The 15,165-nt window shown below is 47.1% G+C and overlaps 5 protein-coding genes across 5 annotated transcripts; 3 read left to right on the top strand and 2 right to left on the bottom strand.

The window, feature by feature from the left end:
- Nucleotides 1-748: 748 nt before the first annotated feature.
- PADG_03654 (uncharacterized protein) lies at nucleotides 749-1,293 on the top strand (the record flags this gene model as incomplete). Its single annotated transcript, XM_010761239.1, has 3 exons — nucleotides 749-923; nucleotides 1,048-1,170; nucleotides 1,250-1,293. 3 exons carry the CDS (start codon nucleotides 749-751, stop codon nucleotides 1,291-1,293), a joined length of 342 nt encoding a protein of 113 aa, XP_010759541.1.
- Nucleotides 1,294-2,515: 1,222 nt separating this feature from the next.
- Nucleotides 2,516-4,776, top strand: PADG_03653 (uncharacterized protein; the record flags this gene model as incomplete). The annotated part of the gene is made up of 2 exons (XM_010761238.1): nucleotides 2,516-3,169; nucleotides 3,262-4,776. 2 exons carry the CDS (start codon nucleotides 2,516-2,518, stop codon nucleotides 4,774-4,776), a joined length of 2,169 nt encoding a protein of 722 aa, XP_010759540.1.
- A 1,912-nt stretch (nucleotides 4,777-6,688) lies between these two features.
- PADG_03652 (uncharacterized protein) lies at nucleotides 6,689-8,059 on the bottom strand (the record flags this gene model as incomplete). Its single annotated transcript, XM_010761237.1, has 3 exons — nucleotides 6,689-7,006; nucleotides 7,138-7,699; nucleotides 7,935-8,059. The coding sequence occupies 3 exons, from the start codon at nucleotides 8,057-8,059 to the stop codon at nucleotides 6,689-6,691; spliced, it is 1,005 nt and encodes a 334-aa protein (XP_010759539.1).
- Nucleotides 8,060-9,547: 1,488 nt separating this feature from the next.
- On the bottom strand, nucleotides 9,548-11,507 carry PADG_03651 (6-phosphogluconate dehydrogenase, decarboxylating 1; the record flags this gene model as incomplete). The annotated part of the gene is made up of 5 exons (XM_010760830.1): nucleotides 9,548-9,988; nucleotides 10,067-10,495; nucleotides 10,581-11,032; nucleotides 11,122-11,309; nucleotides 11,491-11,507. 5 exons carry the CDS (start codon nucleotides 11,505-11,507, stop codon nucleotides 9,548-9,550), a joined length of 1,527 nt encoding a protein of 508 aa, XP_010759132.1.
- Nucleotides 11,508-12,629: 1,122 nt separating this feature from the next.
- PADG_03650 (uncharacterized protein) lies at nucleotides 12,630-14,922 on the top strand (the record flags this gene model as incomplete). Its single annotated transcript, XM_010760829.1, has 6 exons — nucleotides 12,630-12,713; nucleotides 12,849-12,948; nucleotides 13,134-13,466; nucleotides 14,200-14,278; nucleotides 14,331-14,644; nucleotides 14,783-14,922. The coding sequence occupies 6 exons, from the start codon at nucleotides 12,630-12,632 to the stop codon at nucleotides 14,920-14,922; spliced, it is 1,050 nt and encodes a 349-aa protein (XP_010759131.1).
- Between the last annotated feature and the right edge of the window lie 243 nt (nucleotides 14,923-15,165).

The following is a 15,165-nucleotide window of genomic DNA, read 5'->3' as shown; positions in this document are numbered from 1 at the left end:
GAATTCCACTTTATGTCAAAAATAATAAATAAATAAATAAATAAATAAATAAATACAACATGTCTTAACTTAAACTCAACTTACATCTCATGTCAGTCAAGCTGGTTTTTCTGTGTAATGTGGTAAGACACATCTATTACTTGGCGGGGTGGGGGGAAAAGAGGGTGCAATATTCCCCCGGGATGGTTGATCGATTCCATACAAAAAAGAGGCACAATTTTGGTTCCATTACATTTTTTTTTATTTTGTGGCCGGCGGGATCTCATGGTGGCAAATTTAAGTTTGTTTCCTAGCCACATTAATGCTGCTCGATCGTTGGTGTGCATGTTCGGCCCGCGGTCGCACAGCGGGAAGCATTGGAGCTGGCAGCTGCGCAAATTTTTGTTTCTCTCTGCCAACTTTTGTTTTCGCCCTTGGTGACGTTTGGTGGATTGAACATTATCATTGAAGGATGGGCTGATAATGATGAATGACTCCATCTCCTCGGATAATAATGTCCAGGAGGCAAATAACTAGTTCATTGTATGGAGTCCGAGAAAGACAAAACGTAGCTGGATCTACCCCACCTTCTTTTCTTACAATTAGCTCCGAATGTTCTTTTGAATTATAACTCGAGCATCCCCCGCTCATACGTAATTGATATATTCACCCTTAGACGCCATCTACATCTACGGCTCTGAACTTCCATCACACAAAACTCAACAACTCAACCTTAAATCAAGACGGGACCACCACGCAAGAGAGAGCAATGGATTTTGTCAACAAGTTTACCGGCAGGGAGCAGCAGCAGCAGCAGCCGCCAAAGGAATCATTATCAGACAAGAAAGAGGGTGGGGGATTCTTCTCAGGCATTGGAGATAGGATGAACACCGCTGCGGGTGGTGGCAAAGAGAGCGAGAAAAATGAAGATATGCTTGACAAAGGTATGTACATATATTTACATTATCCTTTTCTTTTATATTTCATAGAGTTAGATTGCATTCCCTCTTCTTCCTCGGCAGAAACCGCTTATCTAATCTCTGGTTGTGTCATTTTGCGAATATTCAGGCATCGATTTCGTTCAGGAACACATACTGGGTCAGGGTCCGCAGAACAACGAGAGCGCGCTCGAACAGGCCAAGGATGAGAAGATCTCGGACTTTATCCGCGGCCAGTATAAAAGCACTACCGGTAAGACTACATTCCTCTGCCCCCGATATATATATATATATCTCGTCAACCAATTGCTTATATGTACGGGTGTTTTTAGGAAAGGAGCTTCCAATCAGGGATAAGGAGACGAGGTTTGGCTGAGGGGGATGTTTGTGCCTTGCCTAAGGACTGGAGGGAAATATTAATTTCACACGCCGCGATTGACGGCTTGTTTTCATAAACAAGTTTTCGGGATATTCGAGTTGGGATCGATATGATCTGAAATTGGCAATGGACATAATTGATATAATCGTCCATAAATATTTCACTGGACCCCTCTTAAGGTCGTTTGACTCGGACAAATGGAGCTTCTACGGCTAATGCAATATTGGGTTGCCGTCCATCCTGAGGTTTGGCGAAACGACCCATGTTTTAAAGGTGGTTGATCCCAAGGGGTTAGAACGGACTTCCATATGAAAACACGTAGCTTTTCTTCTGTCCTCTTACGCGAGACATGTGTGTACCTGACTTTGATGGAGCCCCGAGAATCTAGAGCGATACGGATACCACCCATGCTATGCTCTGAGAAGCAGGCCAATTTCTTGTGTAACCAGCCTGGATATCGAATCCAGTCTGAGCGAAATCAACATCCGGTGTATGGGCGTTGATCGAGGGTGCAGCAGGATATGAAACATGTTCAACATTGGTGAGGATTTACCATTTGCCCAGAGCGGGCCACGCCAAGTCCCATTTTGGCCCCCGCTCATACTTCCCATATAACTTTCCCACGCTGGCCTTCCCGACCAGCGGCTGGCTCTTGATCGCTTCATTGCGTTAACTGCTCTGTTAAAAAGAAACTCTCATTTTATAGTTAGAGAGAATATAATTAGCTTCGCTCTTACACACTTACCAATTCATTTATGGCGAGGGCTTGGATAAACTGGATCAAACCATTTGAACAAGCCTCCCTCTGTTCATCTTCCATTGTCATCTTCAACATCCACGTACTTACCAATAAAGATACATTTGCATCTCTCCGGCTGAGGAATAGAGAGCCCGGATGCCCTCGCCCTCGAATTCTGGGTCCACGCGACTTGCATGCTGAGGAAAAATCCTGATTTAGTTTGTGCTAGTTCGTCTGATTGCTGCCAAGCAGAGTTTGACGTTAAATCAGGCTATCGATGCTGCTATTTAGTAAAGCCTAGCGGACTCCGTCGCAAGCATCATAACCAGTCCTTCTTCTCTCCTTTCCCATTTCATATCCACCAAGGGCCACGGTTGAAGAGGTTCCTCCTCGGGGGTATTACTCATCAGCTCACCTCAATCCATGAATGTAGGATCAACGGCAAACCCTTCCTGAGTCATTCTGCCATAATATCATAGCATGAACGAGAGATCTAGCGGCTCCAAATCCCTCCGCAGAACCTCCCTCACAGCTGTCCAGAGCGGCTCAGCCCTTTCACCCCTTGTCCCTCACGATCCCAGTGCTCCTGGTACCTGCAGTGACGATCACCTGACCACTGCAAACAACAACGAGAAGCACGAGGGTAAAGCCAGAGACGAGGATCAGGATCGGTGCAGTGAGGAAGCGGGGGAACAGCTGTGGCGGCAGCAACAACAACAACGACGACGACAACAACAACAACAACAACAAGAAGAAGAAGAAGAAGAAGAAGAACAAGAGGAGGAAGAAGAACAAGAACAAGAGGAGGAAGAAGAGGATAAGGAGCCGGGAACCGACTGTCTCTCCGACTCCTTCCGCCGCTCGTCCTTTGCTGAGAGCCAGGTGCTGAAAATGAACTTTCTTGCATCAGATGACGATTTCAATGACGACGAAGAGACCGGATTGACAGCCAAGGAGCGCAGACGGAGATGGAAGCTGCGAAAGCGACATCGCCGGGAGCTAGATGCCAGGATCGTTAATGTTAAGATCTCCAAGGATGACCGCCGGATGGCGGATATAGCCGTCTTGAAAAGGCTGGGCATGAATGCTATTCTGATTGGATTGTGGTATATCTTCTCGTTGTCAATATCAATTGTATGGATTCCCCAGGGCTTGCTTAACAGCTCTTTTCTTCTCTCTCTCTCTCTCTCTCTCTCCCCTCAGCTGACTTGTATTGATTGTTACAGTATAATAAATGGATGTTTTCACCCGATCATCTCGATTTCAAATTTCCCCTTTTCACCACTAGTCTACATATGGTGGTGCAGTTTACCCTCTCCTCAGTTGTCCTCTACTTTTTCCCTTCGCTGCGACCGCATGACCCTACTGCAGCCTCCTACACGGCGATAACCGGAGAGCCGCCACAGCCAGTCGTATCAAGACATTTCTATCTTTCCAAACTAATACCCTGCGGCGTTGCAACCTCTCTTGACGTGGGATTGGGGAATATGTCTCTCAAATTCATTACCCTCACATTCCTAACCATGTGCAAATCTTCCTCCCTCGTTTTCGTCCTCCTCTTTGCATTCTTCTTCCGCCTAGAGACCATGTCCCTCAAACTCATCCTCATCATATTTACCATGACCATCGGCGTAGTTATGATGGTAGCTGGAGAAACAGCATTCAACGCTCTCGGCTTTAGCCTCGTCATTGCCTCTGCTTTCTTCTCCGGCTTTAGATGGGGGCTCACCCAGATCCTCCTCCTCCTCCATCCCGCCACCTCAAACCCCTTTTCCACCCTCTTCCTTCTGACCCCGATAATGTTCATCAGCCTAATAATACTTTCTGTTTCCGTGGAAGGACCCCTCAATATCTTCCACGGCATCCGCTTGCTAACCTCAAACGGTGTCCTACGTGGCATTGGCATCCTCATCTTCCCGGGATGTCTAGCGTTTTGCATGATCGCATCGGAATTCGCGCTCCTCAAGCGCTCCTCTGTCGTTACCCTAAGTATCTGCGGTATCTTCAAAGAAGTCGTCACCATCAGTGCTGCCGGTATCGTTTTCCACGATCCGTTGACTCCAATCAACGTCTCAGGCCTCATCATCACCATTGGGACCATCGCGTCCTACAATTACATGAAAGTCACAAAGATGCGACAGGAGGCCTGTCTCGACGTTGCAGAGAACACCAATAAGATCTCCAGGGACCCCGACGACGACGACGAAGAAGAAGCAATATTGCCCTCCGCCACGAGAAGTAACCTGCCCCAAAGTGGTAGCGATAATGCCCATAGTAATAGTAATAGTAATGCCACACTGCCCAGCCTGGCCACCCGCTTCGGCCCTTCCCTCAACACCTCCACAACGATTAGAGATGGTACATACAGCCCCATAGAAACACCAGTTTCCACCACTAACGACAGTGATGAAAACACAGTGATAACTCCAAGCGGTAGCGGTGAAGATCGTGGCTACCTATCCGTCCGCGCCAGGGTGCCTGGTCCTGGCACCTCTTCTTCCCCAGCAGGAGGAGCCGACCCGTCCCTCCACTCTCTGCTCCGCAACACTCCCACTGGCGGTTCCAGTGCTACGCATGGTAAACCCGGTGACCAGGCACCATCTGCTCGTGTGATACCGCCTCCAGCGATTGGATTGGGGCTTGTTGCTCTGCAGAGAAGCGCGAGTGGGAAGGGGATATCTGCTTCACCGATCATGCCGCTGCTAAAGACGACGACCCCGGATAAGATTAGTCAGGATTGATTTCACGACCGGGTTTAACATTCTTTCCCCCATTTCCTTCTCTTCGTATATTGGGCCTGGTTTATTTTTTATTTTTATTTTTTATTTTTTATTTATTTTTTATTTTTTATCTTTTTCTTTTCCTTTTTTATTCCCCCCACTGTTGTCTTGTTTTTGGCCTGTTGATTGTTGGGAGGCTTGATGGATGTGTGTGTGTGTGTGTGTGTGTGTGTGCCCTTTAGTTTCTTGTTTCCTACCCATTTTCCAGGGCATGGAGTGTTGGAGTATAGGGATATTCCAAGGTGATGATGCCCTTGTTTCCTTATGATTTACTTTCGAAAATGTTCTGTATATCCACCCTTTACTCACTCTACGGTCAACGCGGTAATAGATGGTGTGTTGTTGCTGTTGTCGCTGTTGACTTCTTGTCCATACGCGCGCATCAAGTCTATCTTAGCTTTTGACCTTCGCGAATCTTCCATCATCCCACTTCCTTTTACGTTAACTGTTTGACTCGGTTTTTTGCCTTTCTCTTGATTACCCATGCCACCCCGCCTATTAGAGAATTTTATATATTGTCCATATAATATTCGATTTTGCATAGCTCATGGTTCATTTTCTTATGTTTCTTTTCTATCTTCCCTCGTTTTCTGGTGGGTCTCTTCTTTTTCATATAAAACTTTGGCTTTGCTTTCTGGGTTTACCCTTATCTTTACCAATACCCTGCCTTACCAAGCGTACAACCTGCTGCCTGAATTTGGAATTGATAAACCTAGGCATATATAGATATCTAGAACCATTCGACCGTTCATCCCTTACGGATGTGGAAATCCATTTGGACGTTCGATTCATCCAAGAGGCTGTGGAGTTCACTTCACCTGCTCTCTTAAATTTTCACGTCATGTCAAAAAAGTGTCCCTAGATATTGTAAGCAGTTTCACGTTATATATTTTTATTTTGTTTTGTTTTATTTCCATTCCATTCCTTTCTCTCTTCTTTTCTTTCTTTCCAAAGTATATTTGTTATCAAGAAGCAAGCATCTAATTCAAAAAGGTACCGTTAGAAATAGATGTCATCCTGAAATCTTAAATTTTCCGTTTGAAGGTCCTAAAAAACACTTCAAGTCACAGATTTCACAATTGCCGTTGGTGCAAGTGCAAATACGATCTATGTTTAAAGCAAACGCTGCTCGATTCAATCAAGGCAATAATAAGTAGAGAGATGAAGAGTACGTTGACACTTAAAAACTTGCTCAATCTTACAGACTCTCTCCGTTTACGCGCCTGTTCAATCCATTCACAGAGTGGGTCGTCTACCGCTTCTCCGTCCGTTGCTTTCACCCATCTCAACTCCGTCACCAGCTCTTTGACAGGCTACCAAGTGTCAAACACAGCCATAAGCCAGCCTTCCGGTTGGGCGGGAATGTGATGTGTTCTCAAATCCCCCCTAACCGCTGTAAACCCCGTCCTGGTCTCCTTCCTTCCCCCCATTCCTTCCTTCCTTCCCCACCCAACCTCCCAACCCCTTCTCGGCCACTCCTTCCCCCTCTGCAACTTTAACTCTTACCCCTCAAAGCAGGTACAAATTCCCTTTCCCTTGCCCCCGTAATATATATATATATATATATATATATATATATATCAATCCACACCGCTCGCACGTAAACTGTGAACCCAAAACATCTACGCCATGCCATGTATATTAAAAGCTAGATAAAGGGAAAAGAGAAAACAAAAGACTAATACCAATGCTTCCATGCCACACCAACAACGCCATCATGCTCAAGAAATCTGACTTGGGTGCTGATGCTCAAATCGCGTATCCTCATGAAGCAACAATGCAAACAAATGTATGGTAGTAATGAACAACTTAAAATTCCCTGCTTGTTGCTCCCTTTGTGTTACTAGATATAGGTGGATGTATATTATTAAAACTAACCACCTTTCCTCTGGTTGGCGACAGCAGCAGCAACAGCAGCAGTAGCAGGAGCAGCAGCAGCAGCAGCAGCAGCAGCTCCAGGTGGTGAAGAGCGGGTTACGGTATTGGCAATGGGGACGGCGACGGCCGAGGCTCTTGCATCTCGATCGCGATCCTTTGGGGTTGAAACGGAGCCGTTATTCGCATTCGAATTGGCATTATTAGTAACACTATTGGCATTATTGCTATTGCGAGACTGGTGGGAAAAATGGGTCGAGTTGGCTATTGCGGCACTAGCGCTGCGGAGCTCAATCTTCTTGCGTTCCATTTCAAGCTAAACAGTGTTCAAGACGGAATATATTAGTAAGGTTGTGTCATGGCAAGCACGTGCATTTAATTTTTCGTATCAACAAGAACAGAAAGGGCCAAGGATTTTTGGATCAGAGAGAAATATTTGACACTTACAACTTTCCTGACTCTTGTCAAAGCTGCGCTCACCCCACCATCATCATGGGTTAGGGAACGACAATTGTCTATCTGATACGGCTTGGAAATTACGACGGTATCCGCCACGACAATGCTCGTACCTTCCCAGCGGGCAGGCATCGTCCTGCTAAACGCATCGAACAGGTCTTGCGCTTCCTTGCTAACGCCCTTCCCGCGTCGCTGTTCGCGCTCATGTAGCTTCGCAACAGCGGTGGCCTCGCGATGCTTCAGTGCGCGGATGTCGAGTGGGTAGATGGATGGGTACGCGTTGGTGAACGATGGGCCCTGTAGCTGTTCGACGGGACTTGAGGAGGAGGAGGAGGAGGAATGTGGGGCTACGGAAAGGAGTTGAAAGTTCTGGATACGGGAGATAGGGATTATGTGGTAGTCACTGGGATGGGAAAGGGCGGGGGTGCCTGAGGTCATTGGGGTTGGCGGTGGAGGGGAGGTGTTGATTGCGATAAGATTGGTGATGGGGCATGCTGTGAAGAGGGTTCCTTCATGCGTAACGGATGCTGGGGAAGCAGTAGTGACGCGTATACTATTGATGAAATAGCTTCATGTCAGTATAATCCATTGGAATTGGATAGGAAAATGTTCCTATTTCTTAGGTTTGGTTTTGGTTTTGTACGGAAGGAAGACGTTGCTCGGTGCCCTTCGATTCAAGCTTGCTTGCATCTCATCGAGTAACAGAACGATAGTTGGAAAACTTCTAAAACCAACGACACACCGAGCTAGAGCTGGGAAGCTAGGAGAAAGATCTATGTAAAACCCACCGGGCACCAATTGCTCCACACAAAGCCATCTCCATCGCGACAGTGCCTGACGGTCCGAGATTGGACGCAACCAAACCGGCGGGGCCCTTGCCACCAACGCTCTGTCGCTTGTTCTCTGCAGCCATGTTCGACCTGAGACCCTCAACTGCAACTGTGTAACTGCAACAACCCTCGAAGCTCAAACACGGATGCGTTTGTATGTGCAACAGGTGCAACGCGAACGAGGCGTCAGCGTGAGAGAATCTGGGTCCGTATATCACTGCTTTCTGATGCTGGTCATGGAGAGCCAACTTGGGATAGACGTCTTCCTGATGTGGAATTAATGTGCACGCTTCCTCGAGAAGATGACCGCAGCGTGTGTACTGGACGGAAATACTATGCCGTGGTTGGTTGATATTTGGCGGTTATGTGTTCGTTGGGCAGGATAAATAAGCAGCACGGCGGCAAAAATGGAAACTGCAACCCCGAACCAGCCAAACCGACGAAGATTAAAACGGGATGGAGAAAGGAGTGACAGGAAAAGAGGGAGGGGAGAAAAGGTGGGAAGATGGCGATATTAACGTAAAAGAAAAGAGGAGAGAGAATGGAAAGAGAGAAGAAGAAAAGAAAGGGGCCGAGAGAAGGAAGAGACAGATATAAAAGGGTCCAGCAAGATGTGAACTTCAATAATGAATCAAGAGGACAAGCAGCAGTGAGGCCAGGTCAGTCACGGCACAGGCACAGCGGCTCTTCCGCCACCGGGCAAGGTACGCTAGAGCAGAATAGGGTGAGACAGCTTCCTGAGCTTGGGATGCAGAGACCAAGAACAGATGTGGCCCAGAGCAAGGAAGCAATTGAATGCTTAGAATGGGTGTCGATGTTGGTCACTGCTGTTGAATGCAGCAGAAGTTGAAGTCTTGGAGATTGTTTTTGGAATGAAACTTCATCTGAGCTTTTGAAGTTGAGGGTTTGAAATTCGAGGGAAACGGATGGGCTTGGCAGATTAGTCAGCGGCAGTCAGTGAGCAGCATCCCAATGGATATTGAGACCGGGGTAATACGGAGTGTAAGTTTTCGGTACATCTGAAGCGGCTCTCTATTTGGGTTGTTTTTTGTTTGAATAGATGAATGTGGAATGCGTTATGTAAATTGGCTAATTTCTTAATTGATAATGGTTGATTTTTTTTTGGTTCATTGGGCTGATGAACAGCTTCCGCAGATCTACGAGGTAACTCTCTACAGCGCTGCGTATGGCTCTCTAACATGAAACTTCAATTTCGATTTTTATTTTTAGTCAAGCAATTAAAAACTATTCCAAATTCGCTTTTCCTAAGGGTGCTCCCCACGACTCCTACCCCACTTCACTCTGCCATGTTTCTTGTACCTTCCCGTACCCTTCCCGTTCCTTTTTGCCATATCCCTTCTTTGCCCCTTTATACCTTTTTGTCCACAATCTGGGTCAGGTGGAATCTTTTCTTTTCTTGCCCCTCTGAATACGGATGGATGATGATAATGATGATGGTGACGGCAGATAAATATGACTTCCCGTCTGTCCCGTCTGTCCCTGCTGTTTTGCTTGATAGGACCCCCTTCCCTCTCTTCCTCCAGATTTCTCCTCCTTCAACACACGACATCCTATGCTTGATACGTAGATGCAGAAACATTCCCTCCACGGCCCGTCCAATTGACATGGATATATTGGCCTTCGGGATGCTTCTCATTCGCCCACTCAGGCTTGATAAGGAACGTGTGCGCACCAAAATAATCCCGCTGCGCCTGGAGGAGGTTGGCCGGAAGATCGCGTGTACGATATCCATCGTAGAAGCTTAGAGCCGTACTGAAGGCTGGAGTAGGGATGCCCCACAGCGCGGCTTTGCTGACAACGTCTCTCCAGGCTGCCTGGGCGTTGTGGATCGCCTTGTTGAAGAATTTGTCGAAGAGCAGGTTTTCGAGATCAGGATTGTTGCGGTAGGCGTTTGTGATGTCTTTGAGGAAGACGGAGCGGATGATGCAGCCGCCTCGCCACATTAGGGCGATGGATGGCTTGTTGAGTTTCCAGCTGTATTCTTTGGCGGCCTGTTTTGGTCGTTGGTGTGTCAGTGTGGGAGATTTTTTTTTTTTTTTTTGGTTGGGTGATGTCTTTTTAACACTTACATTCTGGATCAGCATGAATCCCTGCGCGTATGAAATGATCTTAGACGCATAGAGAGCCTGCTCCAAATTATCAATGAACTCCTGCCTATTTCCTGTGAAGTTGGGCGTGGGGCCCTGAAGAACCTCGCTGGCCCGGATACGCTCCGCTTTCAAAGAGCTGAGGCAGCGAGCGAAGACAGCCTCCCCGATTAAAGTGACGGGCATACCCAGATCGAGGGCGTTGATCGCAGTCCACTTGCCTGTTCCCTTTTGGCCGGCGGCATCGAGGATTTTCTCGACCATGGGCACGTCGTCGTCGTCGTTGTAGCGCAGGATGTCACGGGTGATTTCGATAAGGAAGGAATCTAGGACGCCGTTGTTCCATTTATCGAAGACGTCACCCATTTCTGCGCCGGTCATGCCTAGACCTCGTTTCATGATGTCGTAGGCCTAAAGTATTTCATTAATTTGTTTTAGTCACACAGAGTATCCGGAATGGAAGTTGAACAATAGTTTGGTTTTTCAATATGCGTACTTCTGTAATAAGCTGCATATCGCCGTACTCAATGCCATTGTGAACCATCTTCACATAGTGGCCCGCACCCTCATCTCCGACCCAGTCACAGCACGGCTCACCATCGCTCTTAGCCGCAATGCTCTGGAAAATGTCCTTGATATACGGCCATGCCTCCTCGTTTCCACCAGGCATCAAACTGGGTCCATATCGAGCACCTTCCTCGCCGCCAGAGACGCCAGATCCCACAAAGCGTATCTTCTTGGTGGCCAGGTACTTAGTGCGGCGGTTGGAATCTGGGAAGTGGGAGTTTCCGCCATCGATGATGATGTCGCCGTCTTCGAGGTGGGGGAGGAGTGCTTCGATGAAATCGTCAACTGGTTTGCCAGCCATAACTAGAAGCATTATTCTGCGCGGTCTCTTGAGTTTGGCGCAAAATTCCTCGATGGAGTGGGCGCCGACGATCGATTTGCCTAGTGGAAAATGGGTGTTAATATGATACTTTTGGGTTTGGGTTGGTAAATTTGTAAATGAGAGATCTCATTCTTGTTCCTTTGCGCACCTTTCGCTTCATTTGCTAGGAAACGGTCGACTTTAGACACAGTACGGTTGAATGCTACCACAGTGAAACCATGATCTGCAGCATTGAGGATGAGGTTCTGGCCCATGACTGCCAAACCAATGAGGCCGAAATCACCACTGGGAGCAGGATGCGTGGACGGACCGACATTGATGCCAGTCAGGCGAGCACTGAAGTCAGCAATCAAATGTTTCAGTTCAATGCGGGAGTTTATTTAGGGGAAGGTTAAGGATATATAGTATGCGTTTGTCTATCTTCCTGGATGTCGAGCACCATCTTGGGAGAGCAATCGAGCACGGAAATTTGAAGTAGACCATTAGAAATTAAGTCGATGCTAATAGGGGCACTCACACTGCCTGCTCTGTCATTGTGAAGAGAGATTTTCAGAGAACTGATCTGTTATGGAGATTGAAAGGAGGTTTGGTGATTTTGGAGAGGTGGATGGCTCTGGTAGGATGTGTGTGGTTATTTCCCAAGATTTCAAGCTGTGGGGCAGGTAGGATGTATTGGAACGAAGGTGACACTGACGGCCGAGAAGTGAAATTGATTAAGATAGCTGGTAGAAACAACGGATACGGAGATAGTAGATATATACGGGAATGGAGAGGAGAGGAATTGGGGAATGGGAAGAGGAGAATGGGAGAGGAGTGGGATGTTGGGATTGGTGTGTGCTTGAACTAAATAATATGACGCTGCTTAAATCACAGCACAATCAATAACTACTACTTAATGCAACGCGATCGACTCGATGTTGTTGACTACTACAGCTACGATTACCTAGCTACCGCTGTGACAATTAATAGATTATTTAAAACCGTATCAGTATCAAACATGCATGTATAATTAATTGTTTATAATTGATCCCTTGGTGATCTCCAGGGGCAGGTCTGACGTCGGTCTCCAGTTCATCCTCTCACACGCAGAAGTTGCAGTGAGAGGCGGGGTAACTACCACCAGCCGAAATGAGATCGCGGTTGGCGCAAGATGAGGGGCATGGACCTCAGAGAATTAACCGGGACAAAAACAGCTTCCACCCGCCACGTACAGAGCAGAAACGTAGGTTCTATATTCTCCGTGGGGGAATTACGGAACAAGCTGACTGAACTCCCACATGTAATCGTGACAAAGCACCCTATGCGTAGTTAACTAGTTTGAATGTGTGAATCCTGCCCGTGAAGCCCATCCATGCCACCACAAGCGAATTCTATCCAAATTTCCAATAGTTGGACCCATCAATTGGTAGGTTGGCACCCCCTCTGGAGATCATGCATGACCCGGAGCAAGGGCAACCTTCAACCCTGAAAATGATTTCAACAATGTTGCCTCCACACAGCAGCTCCTGTGTACCCCTTCCAAGGCTACGCGGCATGCTGCAGACATGTTGTTCACGTTTGTGGCTGTGCGTGGACGATAGTTGTAGATTTTGCTGCGAAACTACTCGTAAAATAGCCAGTTATTGGGCTAGTTTAAGGGATCGATCGCATTTGGGGATGTGTTGCTTAGTCATTTCCGACAACTCCGCGCCCAGAACTGAGGATATTCTTAGCGCTGATTGGTTGGAGTGCGGTACCATTGTCAGTCAGTACAAGGCAAATACGCCAGCAGGACGTCAGTTGGGGACAACAACGTTTGGCAACCGTAATTGGATTTCGTAGCTACCAACTAGTAATTTTGGTATTATACTAACTAACTAAACTAACTAGTTATAGTTAACTCCATATAACGATGCGACGGTTCGCCAGCGGCTGAAAATGGCCGTTTTCGCGGCTGCTTTTGGCCTCCTGCCAACCGCCCAACCTCGATCATCACGTGAATATATCCCCACGGCTGCGACGCTTCCCTCCACGCATGGCCATGATTTTTGAACTTGCTGCGTATTCGCGCACTTCCAAGCACTCTCATTCACCCACATTCACCCTCTGCTCTTCTTTTGGAAGGAGGGGGGGAGCTGTTTTTGACACTTCACTCTGTCAGTTTTGGCTCCCCCCCCCAAGATCATGTTGTTCTCTCTGCTTCCAGTCTCTGTCACTCTCATCATGCTGTCTACACCTCTCTTTCCTCCCCTCCTTCACAGCACTACCCTGCCAGTTCTATTCATGAAAGTGTCTTAAGTCATTCATTACTTGTTCTGTCCCTCTCTACTGTTGGCTCTCCTTGGACTGCTCTGATCATGGTGTCTCTGTCTTGTTTGACTGGATCTGACAAGCAGAGCAGCAGCAAGATGGATGTTTTAGCTGCTTTGGATTCCCTCTCCACACTGAATGCCATCATTTCAGACAGTGGGTATGAAAGTGGCTCCATCAGCCATGACAAAGATGATGATGACGGTCAACTTCCCACTGAACACTACCTGACTTTAGCAGAGAGCCTTGATATCACTCAGCTTTGACAGAAGTGGTACAGCCCCAAAACCCAGGAAAAACTTGATGAGACCTGCAATTACTGGGAGAGGTAGGCAGTGGCTCACTTGTCCCTTAAACAGTGTTATAAGCTCACCAGTGGTGCTGGGCAGGCATTGTCAGCACATCAAAACTAACACAGAGTGGCAATGGGAGCAGACCTCTGATTCAGAGGAGATGGTTCACTTCCTGTATGCATTCTTCAGTTGATGATGTGATATCCATTGTGGCAAGAATAATCAATACTGTCTGGGCATTAAATGCAAAAGCTCACTGGAGACATTTTGGAAGTGGTGACATCTTGTCCTCAAACAGAAAACAGCATTGGGACTCAACAAAGATACAATTGTCAAGGTGGAAGATGTGAGCACCCTCTCCTCAAGTCACTAAACCAGAAGCACTGCTAATCTCTTGCAGATTGTTGCACAGATGACCACAGAAAATGAGCTGACTCTTGTCAGACAGCCAAAGAAGAACATGTATATTGAAGATGTTGCTGAGTTCACTTGAGTCATCCTCATCATCACTGAGATGACATTTGTCTCTGGCTGGCAGCGCATTCAAATGCTTTTCTTCTTGCAGCTTGCAGTCATCACTGCCAGCCATCCCTTGGTGATCCTTCATCTTCAGTATTGAGATATCATGTTAACCCTGATCTGAGTTCCAGATGGTGGACACCCCCAATTGTTCATATTCTTAAAACCAGAGTTTACCAAAAGATTTCTTGGAGATAAGGAACTGTATGTGTTTCTGATCCTCACAGCATGGGCTGGTTGACTGACAGAATGATAGGAACAAGTTTAAGATTCCAGAAATCATCTTTGACCCAACTCTGGTTCTCAGCCCGCATATCTGCCTGCTGACTATGCTCTTTCACATTGGAGGATTCAAGTCAATTTCAACAACTGGACCAGTGTTGGATTCTGCAGAGAAACTCTACAGTGTCAAAGTGCTGAATGGCAAGGGACAGCAGCCGCTGCTACTGAAGGATGAATTACTGGATAAGTTTGTGTTTTGCCAGACAGAGCTAACATCCACTGGATTTAAAATTTGCCTGGATAAGAGGATGACTCCATCCATGATGAGTTCCCGGATGCGCCAGGCCAGTGAGATCATGGGCTTTGAGGAGGTCGCCCATCTGTACAACTTCCGCTATGCTGGAGCTAAAGGCATTTAACAACAGTGGTAAGTACCCCTCCATTTTCTTCATGTTTCAGTCATGTTGGAAGGCTAACAATGAACAGAGGAAGTTACAGAGGCTCTTCAGAATGTCATGCTCCAACACGCGGATATTCGCACCTTTGTCAAGCATTATCAGGTGGACGTCGACGTTGACGCGCAGGGAATAGTCCGGAAAACAGGCTCCCAAACAGAATTGGTGTGATTTGCCTGCTCAATGAGTGCATCAATCAACCCCAACCGACCATTTAAGCTCTCTCCAGAAGAATCAAGGTCCCTCAAATACCTTCCAGTTGTCCTTGGCCGGCAGGAATGTCAGATGTGTTGACCGTATTTTCATACTCCCATTCCTAGTATGGCGGAGAGTGCATATTTGTACTCGGATCATATTCCACTTTCTGAAACAATTTTGTTTTGATGTATTCCCAATCTCCTTTAAAGCGGTGGC

The sequence above is a fragment of the Paracoccidioides brasiliensis genome, assembly GCF_000150735.1.
Source record: "Paracoccidioides brasiliensis Pb18 unplaced genomic scaffold supercont2.4, whole genome shotgun sequence".
NCBI classification, from domain to species: Eukaryota; Fungi; Ascomycota; class Eurotiomycetes; order Onygenales; family Ajellomycetaceae; genus Paracoccidioides; species Paracoccidioides brasiliensis.
This window is presented reverse-complemented; position numbering and strand designations above follow the sequence as displayed.